The sequence below is a fragment of the Perca fluviatilis genome, chromosome 16, assembly GCF_010015445.1.
Source record: "Perca fluviatilis chromosome 16, GENO_Pfluv_1.0, whole genome shotgun sequence".
NCBI lineage: Eukaryota > Metazoa > Chordata > Actinopteri > Perciformes > Percidae > Perca > Perca fluviatilis.
Genome location: NC_053127.1, coordinates 22,788,918 through 22,804,671, shown reverse-complemented (window position 1 = coordinate 22,804,671; position 15,754 = coordinate 22,788,918). Strand labels below are relative to the sequence as shown.

The window sequence follows — 15,754 nt, the reverse complement described above, 5'->3', positions numbered from 1 at the left end:
CAAGTTTAGAGCTACAAAATAATGTACTGGGGATTGTTGAATTTTCTTACAATTTTTTTTCTCTGGGGTATTTCATCAACACTACCTCATGTGTTTGATTTTAAAAATCTAATTATTTGAATGGATTCTTATTTATTATTCTTAGAAGTATTTAGCCACCATCATGTTTAAAATAACTCAAATCTTCTGTTTTAACATTCTCCCCTTCTATAAATGCCCAGACTAACCTCTGCTGCACCACCTCTAAGTCCTCCAGTTTGGTAGGGATCTCCATGCCATGTAACCACTGCTCCTTTTCCTCCACCCAGAGCTGGCAGGCACCAGCTTCACTGAACATGCGGTAGAGGGCCAGGGCACCTTCCAGAGCCTGGCGCCGAGCTGCTGACAGAGACTCCAGTTCTTCAAAGCGCTGCTCAATAGCAGGTAAGCGACCGTCCACCTACAGTCAGCCATAAACAATAATTTAGTACTACAAAGAGCACGTCATGACTGAAGAAGTATTAAAAACAAAGCACACATACCTCAGGGAAATGTATGTAGGCCTGTGGCAGTGCTTGGACCTGCTCATGCAGTGAGTCGATGCCGGGGCGGTGACTCTGGATCTCCTCTTCTATCTCCCTCTGCTTGCGAGCGAGTGTTTGGGTGGAGAACTCATCGTGGCCCACCTCCTGACTGGACACCTGTCTAAGTGTCTCCATGATCCATGCCTCCATGTCATTGGCATCCGTTTGAAACTGGTGCAGGGCCACCGCTTCCTTAAGGCTCTGCTCTCTGAGCTTAGTTGTCTGGGGAGCATGGAGAACAAGAAAATGACAAATACAAAAAAAACTATTTGGAAAAGCTTTATACTGTACAAATACAAATAGAAATAATCACAATCTGCACCCACCTCCTCCAGATGTGTCCACTGTGCACGGATATCTTCAATCCTCTCGGTGACCTCTGGGGCTCCAAAGTGACCCTCCTGAACCAAAGCTTCTCCAGCAGCAATGCTGTTACTCAGGGGGCCATAACGGGCTGCCATCTCATCCCTGAAGGCTTCATGTTTGCTAAGAAGGTGAAGGGCAGAAGTGAGGTCACGTCCACAGTCTCCACTGGCCAGGATCTGCTCCTGCTCCCTGATCCAGGCTGCCTCCTCTCCCACATCCCACAGAAACTGCCACAGGTGGTGCGAGTCCTCGAGGCGCAATCTGCGTTTTCCAGCAAGCTGACCAAGCTCCTCATAGGCTTGACCAAGCAGGTCAACCTTCTCACTTACTAGTCCCGGCTCACATGGTTTGTAGGCTGGCAATTAGAAAAGGCAAGAATACATGGCACTTAAGATATTGTGCACAAATAGGTGAGACTAAAGCTGCATGGTCTGTACAGAGAATATGTAAGACTTACCCTGTTCATAGGAAGTGAAGCGCTGTGCGGCTCCCTGCACTGCCTTGATCCTCTCTGCCTGAGCTGAAATGTCAGCCTCTACCAGAGTGTGTTTCTGTAGTAGGTCTAACACATCATGCAAATGTTTGCCACTGTCCTGGGACTGCAGACGGCCCTGAAACAGAACACAGTTCAGTAGAATATTTGGTTAATTTATCTTCAACAAAAAAAATGTATGTTTGCAACAACACCCCAAAAAGGTAGGAATCTAGGTTGTGTATTGTGTCCACCAAAAGGATGTGTGAAGAGTGGGCAACATTTGAACATAACAGACATTTACAGTATACATGTTGAATCATAACCATGTTATGAGCTATGCCTTGCACTCAGTGATATTTTAAAAGACCAAAAACAAATAATTGCTGGCAACAGAATGTTAAACTGTAGCTTCAGACTATTAATCTAAACAAACAGGGAGCCCGAGCCTTACTCAAACCATAGCAGAGAAAAATCCTCTAATCTGAGCCATTAGAGCATAAAACCATTAAACAGGACATTGTGCTACAAACACAATTAAAAAACAGATACAGTAATAAACTGTATATAAGCATTCTAATTACATGGTAATAGTTGGTTAAATCACCAAGACAACATCATGATCCCAGTAACCACTAAAAATACCAGAAGAAATGGATTATCGTCCTAATCAACTCCAACCCAAGACAAACAAACACAGACATATATATTTCTATCCCAGCTGTCCCCCAGCAAGTCAAACACCGGTTTATACTCTTTCTCAACTGAGAAATGACCAGAAGACCTTAAATGCTAACTTTGAAAGGGATCAAAAGAAAGCCAACAGAATGTAGGAATGCAAAGCACTAGTTCAAAACAAGCTAGAACAATGTGAGCACTGTTAACAGCATGCATTGTGTTGAGTGGGTCAGTACCTTCATCTCTGCCATCCAGTCCATGATGTAGCGCATCTCCTCAAAGAGTCTCTGTAGGTCACGATGGGCGTTCAGCCGCTCTCTGCGTGCAGCCAGAAGCTCTTTCAGGTATTCCCAGAGTCGAAGCACATTATCCCTTCGCGCAATTACACGCCGCACATCATGGTACCTCTCTGCTTCCAGCTCTTTGGCAACAGCCTCCACAGCAGCCACACGCTCCCAATATGCCCCAATGTCTGTCTCAATTGCTTCGTGTTTACGGGTGGCAGCTTCCACGGCTCCCAAGTCAGTTCCAAAGTTGTCCTAATAACAGAGGAAAGTGAGCTTATCACAGTAAAACTATTCAATGTAGAAATAATACATGTAGCCACACATTTGTCTGTGGTTAATTAAATTAAACTTTATTTTACTACCTGAGACACCAGCCTCTGGTTCTCACTTAGCCACGTCTCCCGCATAGCTGCTTTGCGGTCAAAACGGGCCGCGAGCATCTCCAGCTTCTCCTGGCGAATCAACTCATTTCTCAGTGCCAGCTCTCGTTCATGCTCTGCCTTTTCCAGTCGCTCCCATGCCTGCCACATGAAACACAGGAAGTTTGTAACATCCTGCAACTAGAATACCAATACTGCATAAGTGATAAAGCCAATTTTGTGAAACTCCATTAACTTAGTCAACATGAATAATTTCTTTGTAGGTATGCAATAAGTTGCTTACTTAGCAAACTGATTACATCACGTTTCTAGATGGACAACCATTTTGAGCCATTTCTAGGAGCAACCCAAACCTTATTGATGTCTGAGATGAGTTTGCCCTCTCTTGGCATGTAGACTTTCTGATTGTTTGCCCTCATCTTGCTCTGGATAGTAAAGAGAAGAACTTCCAAGTTTCCTTTCTCTGTAAATCTGTGGAGACAGTCACCACCTCTGTTTAACATACTGTACAACTTTACACTTGAATTGTAATGGATAACAAGTGAATGGCACAATGTGCCATTCACTGGGTTATATTAAACCAGCTTTTTGTTGCTCACTTAGGGGGTTTCTCCACAGTCCGGTATGAGTTGAAAGCCTGGAGCTGGTTCTGCACAGCATTCAGTGAGTTAGCTAGCTGCCGGTCATTGAGCGTCCCTATGGTCTGCTCAATCCACTGCAGCAGCTCTGAGGCGAGAGTCTCATACTTCTCTATCAGCTCATCAGCCTCAATAGCATAGTCCAGTACCTGCAACCAAGAGAGATCTGTGAATCAAGGCACCTGTAATCAAAGGTTTTACTTTTTGCACATAAATGTATAAATACACACAGCTAACCTTGCCAATTCGTTTGCCCTCCACTGCCAGAGCTTTCATCTTGGAGAAGTAATGGTAGTAGGTCGCCACATAGGTAATGATGGACTTTTCATCAGGCTGATCAACATTAACATCTGAAAAAAGGCCACATGATGATTTGCAAGTGAACTCATCATGCACAAACAAAACGGTTAGGTTTGGCTCCCAAAACAGCCTGAATGAGGAGTTTAATAGGTGCCAAACCGTTACTATCTTTGTACATGCTTTTTGTGATGTCAGTGTAGCTGACATGTGATGTGGTGTTGTCTAAGCTGTAACTAATTCCATTAATCCTCCATAGTCTAACAGCCATCAATCTGTTTCAGACAACAGGCACCAGTTGACAGTGTCAGGCCTTCAGCGTGACTTGTGACAGGAATGCTTCATGTTTTTGTGGAGGCTTTACCCACTCACCTTCTGGGTCCAGCAGCTTGGTAAGCCCCAGTTCCTTCTCAGCCACATTGAAAGCATTCTGGAGATTGTAGTGAGCATTGGACCTCTTCAGGTTGTCAAACTCAATCACGTCAGGTCTGCAATGGCCAGGGAACAAATATGGATTTAATACGTACAGATTGCAGAATAGAGTGCATGCCAATGGCAATATCATTCAGGCTGACATATAAAATCTCCTTGTGGTACAGAAAAAAAAAAAAAAAAAAATGCAGTACACTCCAATCAATAGCATAGTCCAGAACATTTGTTTACACACCAGGATGCATTAAACAATCCATTGGATTTAGGTATAGTCATCTGCACGCAAAAAGGCTTTTCATCTGTGGATTAGGCAAACTGCTCCTGTCAATTATTGCTTATTCTTGCGTGAACCATGTTTTCATTATGAGCTTACTTGGGCATTAGAGGGGTGTAAAACAGTTTGGGGGGGCCTATATATATATATATATATATCGTAACTTTAATGACCAATAAGCATGAATTGCCATTCCAAAAATATGGGAAATGAGGACAAAAATGGCTATTTTCTCATTGAGGTTCACTGACCATGTCCAGAGTTTAGAGTTGTACAGTGGTCATGAAACCTTTTACTCCAGCTTGTTCTTAATTTATAAAAAGACATAAAACGTTCAACGTTGCAGGTACTTTAACAATGGAAAGGGAACAAATGATTTGCATACGATAACTGCCTGCTTTGGTGTCTCTTCTTTAGTTTGAAAATGGGCCTGATCATGTAAATGTCAGCGTCATGGTTTACGTGAATATCCCAAGCAATGTTTGCATTCATGTATCAAGTATCACCTTAGGCATTCACTGTAATGAACAGCAGGGTGTGCAAGTGAGTTATCAACCATAGCTCTTTATAGAAAATAAGTGGGTCATTATTTCTGTGATCTAGGTCATCTTACTCCCTATTTTATTTTCATCCTTTTAGCCATACTTGAGACTGTTTAAAGGATGGGAGGAGTATGAGGAGACCTAAATAGAAAAGGGGATAAAAACACCCCTGAGAAGTGTGATGGCACTGTGACAGGTGCTCCTCATTAAGTAAAGAAAGATAAAAGAGGGGGTAAAGATACTGGACACATTTTTTATTTGCATGATGACTATCTGAAATCCACACTTTGAAGAAAAGTATGCCTAACAGGGACCAGTTTTATTGTAGTACAGGAAGAAGTCAATGACCTGTGTTTGTGCACGATGGCACTGAACGCGAGACCATCTCTCCAGCTGGTAGTGAAGTTGTGGATGTTGACATTGGGGTATCTGCAGAGTCCAGATCAGAAGCCATTAATAATTAACTCAACACAGCATAATTCATCAGTAACCACGTGCGTAAAATCACGAATAGCACAAATACTCAAATATATCTTTAACATTAAGAGTATTTATCCTGTGTGATTAAGCTTACCCAGCAGTTTTCATTTGGCACCAAAGCAGTAGGGCATCTTTGGCTGATTTCTTCTCCTTGTTGTCCGCCGTCTCCACACTGATGTCCTGGATCTGTCAGCAGCATTCATTTAGTTATGACTGTGCCCACATAACTTCACAAAATGCCTAGATTATTAGACCTCGCAATATTTTTAGCCTGATCTAGTATCTGTTCGAACATTGTACCAAATTTCGAGAGAGGTTCAAATTTTACAAGTAATGACATTAAGTTCATGATAAAGAAATACCTCGTAAATCTCATCGCAGCAGCATTATCATTTTTGTGAGTTTACCTGAGGACTGGCTAAGCTACATGCAGAGACCTGATGTCCCACAGCCAAACTCGCTGTTTGAAAGGGGTTAAGCATTGTGACAAATGCACTAAGAAGGGAATGGGCAGATCTTCACAAACTACTCTATACGTTACCTGGAAGCGAAGGATGATGGTCCAGATGAGACCCAGGGTAAGACGGTGATTCCCATCCACAATGTCATGTGAGCCCATGTTTTCTAGATGGACCTTTTGCTCCTTGAGAAACTGCAGGGCTTTATCAACATTTTCCAGGCAGTGGATACGCATGCGGCCCTTAGTGGGCTTTGGCTGTGGGGAGCAGAAGAAAAAAACAGAAGACCTCAGTTGAAATTATTGAATAAAAGTGATCACAACATATGAGAAGGACAGGACGGTAGGATTTCAAAAAGAGCAAAAGAAGTAGAAGCAGGAGGAGAAGTAAATCACACTAAAAGAAAGAAGAAAGAGCACATGATTTCTCTTTCCTCCTGACTTGTGGTGCAGGGTAAGGGTCATGCTGAGGGCTGGGTCAGGGCTAGGACAGAGAGCGGTGGTTTCTTCTGTGCGATACTGACCAGCTGTTCTCCTGAGAGCACTTCCAGAAGGCGGATGAGCATGCGGCCATCGCGTAGGTCGGTGTACAAGTCACCAATGCGGCAGGTCACTCGGCCTAAATGAGAGTTAACCCATTTGGTGAAGGTCTTCTTCTGTACTGCTTCACGCTCATCTGCAAAGGAAACAACAGGGAGAGAGGGGGCTGTAGTTGGAATACACCAAGATTACAATAGACTCCACTGACTGAGATGCCACTGGCATTAATATCTTTACGGTCAGAGAAATAAATATTTACAAGGACTCAATTTTGCTGTAAACAAACACCAACAACTTTGATCACTCCCTAGAGCAGACAGGTGACAGTAAATCATAAGGATGTAAGCCCTTGTCTTGAGCGGTTCATTTCACAGATAAGCTATGCCATTAAGTCTCTAGGATCACTGTATTGACAGCTTAGTGAGAGGTTTTCACTCCACAGACCAAAGTTTACTGATGGCTCTGCTCTGCATTGCTAATTACTCGAATGATGTGAGTTTAGAAGAGTAAAGTGACAATGCAAAATTGGACATAAAGGCAATGACATTTGCGGTTTATTTTATCTGGGCAGGACTAAAAAGAATCACAATAAATTAAGCTGTAAGAGCAGCTCAGACATATGGACCAGGGGAGTAAGAAGCTAATCCTGCTCTGCCACCTAACAAGGTGACCTCATTTCTAGGACACAAGGTCTTTCTGCCTTTAGAAAACACTATTCTAGCATTGTACTTAATGCACTGCGCCCAATTCAAGCCCACACAAAAGAAACCTGAAGCAGACAGAAAATAGATCAGAGGAGCAGCGCTGTAATAATGAGTAAAAAGAAAACAAAGCCTACTTTCAGCAGCATGAAATTAAATATAATGGTGGTGAAGATGGATGGCTCTCTTAAAACAATGCAAAATAGCAAAGACTTCATATTTTCATATTCATCATTTAACAAACCAAACCATAAATAGTAAAGCTCAAAGTGTTTGTCGCACATAGCTCCTTATGATAAAATCCTCTTTGATGGTGAAATACACCACACCTTCTTTCCACAATACACTTAATGTAACAACAGGAACCCAAAAGCTACGTCTTATGTGCTTCATGTGTTTCATAAAAAAAACAAAGGTAGAAATGTAATTTATGTGACAGACAGTAGCCTTAAGGAGGTCAGGTACTGGGTCAAGATTTTAAGTAAGCCAAGACAGCATAATCTAATCAAAGAATGCACCAAATACACATTGTATTGTAGGTCAGGCTTGCAACTCCAAACTACGTTCAAATGTAACACTATTCAAAGCTGAGACTTCTGAACCCAAAAGGTGCAACTATGTAGGCAGTTCATGTTACAGTGGGAGATTGTGAAAGTAAGCAAGTTGAATATAGTCAAATCAAAAGGGATACATGAGATTGAATCAAAAAGTAAATTAATGACAGTTCTTAGAATTAATTTGTTTTATTAAGATGTGATTGAAAAGTGATTTAAATTGATTGAAGTATGACAAAACGTGAGCAATTAGTGGCTCATGAAGTATTATTAAGTTATCACTTTCTTGTTTGATACATTAATTCTAAGACACTCCAAAAAGAGTGAGCAATGAGGTGACCAAAAACAGCATGTTGCGCAAATAACCACTCTACCAACTGCCAGCTAATAAAAGAACAGATTTTGAAATTTCACGCAAGCTTTCTAGGATGGAGTAATACCACAGAACGTAACGCTTGAACTGTTGCGAGCTGAAGGTGCATCCCTGGTATTTATACTCTACTAGAGAGGCCCTCTTTTGAAATAAGTAATACAGATAGCTTCTCGTAATGGTGTGCTTTAACAGCAAATTGAAAGCAATCAGCGATTAATTTTCTGAAACAAAAGTTAAAAGACTGTCACAGCTAAAGTTTTTAACATGATTAAAATATTCAATCCCCTACAGCTGTGACCTCTGTATTTGACCTCACTGTAACTCAGGTATGAAAAAGGTAACCTGTGGAGGGTTTTTTTTCCCTAGTGATGAAGTGCCAAAGCACTGTGCCCTTCCTTGCTTCAGTTGCTCTTCTCCTGACAGCGTCTGCCAAAGAGCACTGACCAGCAATAGAAGAAACAGTAGTGGAATATTAGTCAGTGGCAGCAAAATGATACATGGAAGTGGTAGGAGAAGAAAGGATCAGTTTAAGGTTTGGCTGTCCATGCTTTGTACCAGAGCGGAGGGCAGCAGAACGACATGGAAGTGGTAGGAGAGCAAAGCAAAAGCATCGGACAGAGTGAAAATATCTGTCATTGTTTTTCCTCGACTAGTAAGTAACACATACCTGCTGCTTGTATTATGAATACCCATGACTGTCTATTTGGGAGTTTTCTTGCAGAGTACAGTAGCAAGATAAAATCTAAATTTTAAAACAATACCTTGTTCTTGTGTCTATCTCACACAAGACTGCAGCATGAGCAAGCATGAGAACGGTTACTTTAACTGAGAACTGTTACTTTACATAGAGTAAAGTAACATTTACTGATTATGTCTCACCAGATTTTACGAAAAAGCCCTCAACAATGCATTTTCTTGTGTTTTCAAATCTCCAGATTCAGCACAAATATATATAATTCAAGTTTTTGTTATAGAAATATAACATTTAAAGACAATGCTGGTATGGTAATTCAAAGCAGGTAACTATAGTCATGGCCCACAGGCATATTTGGAGGGCTGGAGCTGTGGCCAAAACAGTTTTTTTTCTCTGCTATCGCAGCTATCAGCCCTCTTGTCTCCTGGACATGTGTGCTTTTTCTTGGTTTACCTAAACTCAAAGATATCAAACAAACAAGAGAGTGCTATGGCATCACACTCAAACAGCGAGTATCGGTCAAACAACCCTGCTTTAGTTTAAACCTGGTTGGTCCTCTACACACTGTAAAAGGATGTGCTGGTTGGAGTTTTGGGGTCTTACCAACTTTATCCTATTCTCATTTTAACTTTCAAACCCAAGACTCTCACTAAACCTGCTTTGTTTCTCTTCGTATCTATCCCATGCACCACACTAACAGATTATTCCATTACTAAAAAGGACCACCAAGCAATTTGAAGATGTTCAATGAGCCAGCAGAGGTGGATTACTGTGGCAGGTGAGGTACAGTGGAGGAGCCTACATTCCTCCCGAGGCTTGGTCATGTTGTAACAGCACCCAGCACCGAGGAGGAGGCAGTGGGCAGGGTTCCTAAAGAAGAAATGCTGCAACCCTGCTGGTGCTGAGCTGCTAATAACAAGGCTACTGAACAAGAACACAAGACAGACAAACACAGACATCAGCGCCTGGCATGTTTGCTCATTATAGCAAGCAACAACAAACTTGTCATCAGTTGTGCCTACGGTGGATAAGGGCAAAACTGGTGCAGTCGTTTTCTCCAACAATGACATTTGTGGATTGTGTTGTTAGTGCATGGGAGGATAGGTCAACTGTAAGGATCCGTGTACATCCACGTCTAAATGGTTTATTATTTTTTACTAACCTGTAAGAATGCTCAGCAACAGAAAGCTTAATTGTTTTAAAGGGGTGATAGAATGATTATATAGGGTATTTCACACTGTTCCTTATGGTCTCCTAATGGGGTATGTAACATTGGTTGGGCTGAAAATGGCCTGGTTGATATTTTATTGGCCCTTATGCATCCCTGTGTTTTGGCCCTATTTGTAACAAGAGCTTTTCTTCCAAATATGGTATGGTCATGAATATTTAGATGAGCTCGCCGCTGATTGGTTGAGCGACTTGCCATACGCACATATTAGAGCGCGCGCTGATTGGTTGAGCGAATCCCCAATACACATACATTAGAGAAGCGACAGAATCTCATATTCCAGACACTGCAATGTTTCATTACCAAATTCACTTCTGAGACTTTTTTAAGCGAGAAATCAACTATATAAAGCTGAAATATGGGCCGTTTTAGAAAATTTGATGGCTAATTGGAAATTTGGTAAGACGTGTCGGACTTTAGGAGCTCCACACAGTCTGACGAGAAAGCGGCAGCCTGCTGTGCTCCATACCCAGGGCAAAGTCACCCTTTGTGGATACTGCACTACGGGGCTCCGCGGCCAGCTGCCGGCATAACTATAATATATTTACGGTTTGAATTTCGTCCGCCACTTTGATTTTAAGGCATTTTTATGAACGTGAGGCGTCTTTGTAGGACGAGCAGCTGCTTGCAATATGTCCCATTCATTACAATGGGGAAATACCGCAGCTAGCTAGCTACACTGTCGCCATAACTAAATTATATTTACAGTTTGAATTTCGTCACGCCACTTATACAACATCATTCCCCAATGTCTTATAAAGCTAACCATTGTGTCCGATTTGATTTTAAGGCATTTTTATGAACGCGAGGCGTCTTTGTTAGACCAGCAGCTGCTTGCTATATGTCCCATTCATTACAATGGGGAAATACCGCAGCTAGCTAGCTACACTGTCGCCATAACTAAATTATATTTACAGTTTGAATTTCGTCACGCCACTTATACATCATTCCCCAATGTCTTATAAAGCTAACAGTTGTGTCCGATTTGATTTTAAGGCATTTTTATGAACGTGAGGCGTCTTTGTAGGACCAGCAGCTGCTTGCTATATGTCCCATTCATTACAATGGGGAAATACCGCAGCTAGCTAGCTACACTGTCGCCATAACTAAATTATATTTACAGTTTGAATTTCGTCCCCGCACTTATATAACATCATTACCCAATGTCTTATAAAGCTAACCGTTGTGTCCGATTTGATTTTAAGGCATTTTTATGAACGCGAGGCGTCTTTGTAGGACCAGCAGCTGCTTGCTATATGTCCCATTCATTACAATGGGGAAATATCGCAGCTAGCTAGCTACACTGTCGCCATAACTAAATTATATTTACAGTTTGAATTTCGTCACGCCACTTATACATCATTCCCCAATGTCTTATAAAGCTAACCATTGTGTCCGATTTGATTTTAAGGCATTTTTATGAACGCAAGGCGTCTTTGTAGGACCAGCAGCTGCTTGCTATATGTCCCATTCATTACAATGGGGAAATATGCGCGCTTGCTCACTTCGCATAACTAAAGTATATTTACAGTTTGAATTTCCGTTACGGCATGAATATTACAGGTTCCTCAAGGTCTTACAAAGCTTAGCTAACACTTGTCCGATTTCGGATATCAATTGAATGTATTTTTGTGAATGTCAGAGTTAGGAGGAGGCTAGCTAGCTCTCATTGATGGACTCCATCTCACCGCGGCTCTATCAATGAGACTCGCGGACAAGAGGCTTTATTTCCCCGATTGTTTGTTTAAATAACTCAACACACATACCCATTATAAGATTAACTGGAACCTGCGGGCTGCGGTAAAAGATTGCGGGCGTAACAAGCTCGCTGACACTGCGGTCAGGGCGGCGATGTAGCAACCCAGGCAGCACCAACACCGGCACTAAACTCCGGCACACAGTCGGAGAAAATTTGCAATTAGCCATCCTTTTTCGTAAAGCGGCCCATATTTGAGCTTTATATGGTTGATTTCTCGCATAAAAAAGTTTCAGAAGTGAATTTTGTAATGGAATAGCAGAGATCTGCGTGACCTAGCTAGATTCAGAAGACTAACTGATCTCAGGTCAGTTGTGTAGCCTATGTAAATGTTGGGGCGTGACTGTTCTCTTAAGGTTCCGGATTTTGAGACGCTTGCGTAAGCAACTCAGCTTTGTTGGGATTCGCCCGTTTTCAGCGGCAGTTTCAAAATATGAGATTTTCATAGTAAAGGGGTGTCAGTGGGACTTTGAGCTTCTATGTATGTCCTATTTACCCACCGAACTGTCGTTATTCAACTATGACAGGGTAAAATCGGTTTTGCATTCTATCACCCCTTTAAACAGAGTACCCTGATGGCTGAAGGTGAAAAAAGAAACCAAGACAAGGCCTCCTGTATGTTGTCAGAAGTTTTACGTGATGCAAAATACCTGCAGAGCCTGCCAACATTGTTACACAATTCCACAATAAAAAGGACAAGATAGACTAAAGGGAAAATATGAGCAAGTACTTACTTAATCTTAGCTTTTTTTGACAAAAACTTCCCACAATGACTTTCCATACCAGCCTTGAAACATTTTAAAGTAATAGTTCGCCCACACGAAAAATGCAACCTGACCTAAGCTGAATCCTAAACATTGGTTGCTGCTCTGACTATTATATGAACCCCTATAAAGTAGGCTATACAGTTTTTTCTATAATAAAAACGTTAAAATGTTAAAACTGGACTCTACCACTAAATTATTGTACAGTATGTGCCTAAAAACAGGGTTTGTGTAGGTTTCACCAAGTCAAATTTAAGACTTTTAAAGTCCTTTTTAAGACTATTATAAATTAAATTTAAGACCTACAGTCAGAGTCTGGAAACATCGCTAAACTTGCACTCCCCCATAGCTAAAGAATTAAATCCGTTCCGAAAGAGACTCCGCAGCCTTGCACTTGGTTGCAACATAAGTTGCATGTTGCTCTCATTTGTAGTCGTAATGCAGCAAATTATATTTAGAGTAGGTAAAGAAAGAACTACAACACCACGGAATAAATAAATAAAAACATTTTAAAGCTCTACGGGAGCATTTCAATGAGAACATTTAGACCTAGACTCTAGATTTTTTAAGACCCCGCGGAAACCATGTAAAAAGCATCCTGGGACTAGAAATAAATATATTCTTATTTGAATTTCACAGAAATTCAAAACCGTTTTAAAACTCCTCTGACTATCCTGGAGCTCTCTACCGGTCTTTCTTGAGCCTGTTTTTGTGCAATATAGAAAAACAAGCAATTAGAATTTTCTATGGCATGTTTTCACCATTGTTTACTAATGGCAGATCAGAACTAGTTTTTAGAGGCATCATTGAATGTTTCAAAAGCATATTTGGGCATGTCCAGTCACTTTGAACATGTTATTTTCTGGTAGTAAGCTTTAAGTAAATGTCAAGGCGGGGGGAGTAGAGTGGGACCCAGTGTCCCCTTTACTGTTGAAGGTACTGGGGTTTAGCTTGCTGCTGCTTTCCTATTTAACCCCCAAACAAACTTTGGCAGTTGATAACGATGATTATCTTCAGGTAATCTGAGCAAATATGCCGCCAGACATAATCCTGTCTGTGTGGCTCATAGAGGCTAAGATTATATTTGGTGATAAAATTGAGACTGACACAACATGAACAATAAATCGCTTGGCCAACACATCTATAAAAGGAAAAACTGCAAATGCACATGCAGCCACTATCCTGGAACTGCTTGGAAAATAGCTTACCATAGTAAGCACTTCAAACAATAACAAATTCATACAGCAGATTTTGTCCAGTTTTCATTTACCTAAGCATTCACAGTCAAACACACTAGACTACTGTAAGATTATTTCCTGACTCCCAAACATATAGGAAGCTTTCGGAAGAGTTTAAGAAAATGCAATAGTTCTGGACTCAGCACAGACTAATAATCCTTAAGTGCTGCCAACAATTTCACCTTGTTTATGTCCTGCCCAGGTCATGCTTTCCTCCCTAGCCATTCCTGGTTTCTAGCTGGGTTGAAATGCCCTTGACTTCTTAAACTCTTGACATCCGGTCTCTCACCCACACAGAGCTTGTGTAATGAGTGCATCTGGTCACCCTGCCCACAGAAACAATGAGCAAACTGCTTCCATCAATCGGTCTGCTTTAATCTTCTTTAATGACCTTCTCATGGACATTCCCACAGACAAGATTATGGTATGGTGCCAAAGGCTGCAGAGAGAGGTTCTCATCACTGAGAATCTGACCTTTCTCTCGCTTTCAGCTCTGCTCTTACTTGGCTAGAACAAAAACCTATGCGAGTATGTACGCATGTCTAGAGTATGTATGCACTCACGGACTTTGTAGTTTGGCACTTTATATCTGCCAAGTTTGACATATGTTTAGTAATAATAAACTTAATATATAAAGCACAAGCGCTTTACATTCTTATACTCCGTAACTGAAACGAAAAACTAAGGCTTAAGAAGCCATTTCTCAACCATCAGCTTCCAACTGTTTTGCTGTCTGAGATTACAGAGTAGACCCAAGGCACTTATTAGCGGACGACCTTACAGCCTGAATGTGAGTCTGTTATTTGTCTTCATGAAGTATTTATCACATACAGTAGTGAGAAAAAAACCTCAGATAGTCAAACGTTTTCTGATAAATTGTTACCATTCTGTCTTGACACCAGTGGGTGATTTGAGCTAAGAGTCGACTATGGCTTTGTGTACTACTAAATGGATGCCATGAACAATGCAAACAATGAGGACAAACCATCTTAGAGTAGTTGTAGGAGGAGTTGGTATTTGTAAATAATGTTTCAGCAACAGGGGGAAAAGTCATACATGATGTACACAGTACTTAAAACTACATTCTGTGAGTTCTAGAGAGCAACCATCGTGTTTATCCTTGTGTATCATTTCAAATATAGGTTACAATATCTACTACACATTCAAAGTCACCAGTTATATGAACACAGTATTACTAAGTCTGCAACAACCTAGAAACAAAAAAAAACAAAAACTCATTGAGCAAATATTATTTCACTCCTACTTTACATTATTCTGTAGGAAATTGAAAATCTACACTCAGTTTTACCCACAGATGTTTAAGTAAGCATCCCTGCATATCATCAGACCAATTATTTATGATAATAAATAAGCCAATCTGTGAACACGGGCAATTGTGTTAGCATGTGTGTGCAAAACAATGTGAGCAAAATGGAACTTACAGATGCATATGCTTTGACATTTCTTGATAAGCGGAACTGCCTTTCCTTTAAGACTTTGAAAGTAGGGCTTCTTTTTACACTTTTAACAGTTTGCAGTATAGAAAGACAATGTTTTTTGCCCAATTCTAACAGGTGTATTCTTACAATGACAAAAACTGACAGGGTGAATAAAATAGAGACCTCTCACAGTTTTGTCCTCTTTCACTTTCTGAAGGCAGTGAAGGCACTGCACATGCCCTTCAGGTCATGCCCCTCTGTGCCATCTGCAGCTGCGGGTGATAATGGGGAAGATAGGGGAGGAGGGGACCGGCCAAGGCCAATCCCATGAGAAAAGAGACAGAAACAGGTACCTCTCAGCCATAACATCTGGACACAAAAAGGGTGTGAAATGTCAACAAGATAATTGCCCTAAAGCCTCCAACACAGCACTGTCTTGTTACCCTTCCAAGTAGGAAACTGTCAATATTGGTAAAACTGTACAAACAAAAAAGGTATTTTGTATGTTTACATATGGTAAACCCTCACCAAGGTAATGTGACTCTGAGTTACAGCTGGAGGCCACTAGAGTCAGAGCTTTCACTAGGAGTGTTAAAAATAT

General features: G+C 41.2%; 1 protein-coding gene across 7 annotated transcripts in view; it reads right to left on the bottom strand.

Annotated features, from left to right (window-relative positions):
• The window catches only part of LOC120544409 (spectrin beta chain, non-erythrocytic 1), a 49,886-nt gene that overhangs the window by 11,775 nt on the left and 22,357 nt on the right, over positions 1-15,754 (bottom strand). For 5 of the 7 annotated variants that reach the window (XM_039778116.1, XM_039778117.1, XM_039778119.1 and 2 more), the window contains 14 exons: positions 6,391-6,542; positions 5,951-6,124; positions 5,504-5,595; positions 5,278-5,358; positions 4,054-4,169; positions 3,622-3,734; positions 3,346-3,533; positions 3,100-3,217; positions 2,729-2,887; positions 2,316-2,618; positions 1,387-1,540; positions 890-1,284; positions 522-785; positions 228-439 (listed from right to left, as the gene is read on the bottom strand). In XM_039778116.1, coding sequence (XP_039634050.1) covers positions 228-439; positions 522-785; positions 890-1,284; positions 1,387-1,540; positions 2,316-2,618; positions 2,729-2,887; positions 3,100-3,217; positions 3,346-3,533; positions 3,622-3,734; positions 4,054-4,169; positions 5,278-5,358; positions 5,504-5,595; positions 5,951-6,124; positions 6,391-6,542 — 2,521 coding nt within the window. Of the gene's footprint in view, positions 1-227; positions 440-521; positions 786-889; positions 1,285-1,386; positions 1,541-2,315; positions 2,619-2,728; positions 2,888-3,099; positions 3,218-3,345; positions 3,534-3,621; positions 3,735-4,053; positions 4,170-5,277; positions 5,359-5,503; positions 5,596-5,950; positions 6,125-6,390; positions 6,543-15,336; positions 15,426-15,754 lie in introns of all 7 variants that reach the window. The other 2 variants (XM_039778122.1, XM_039778121.1) reach the window with 1 other exon arrangement.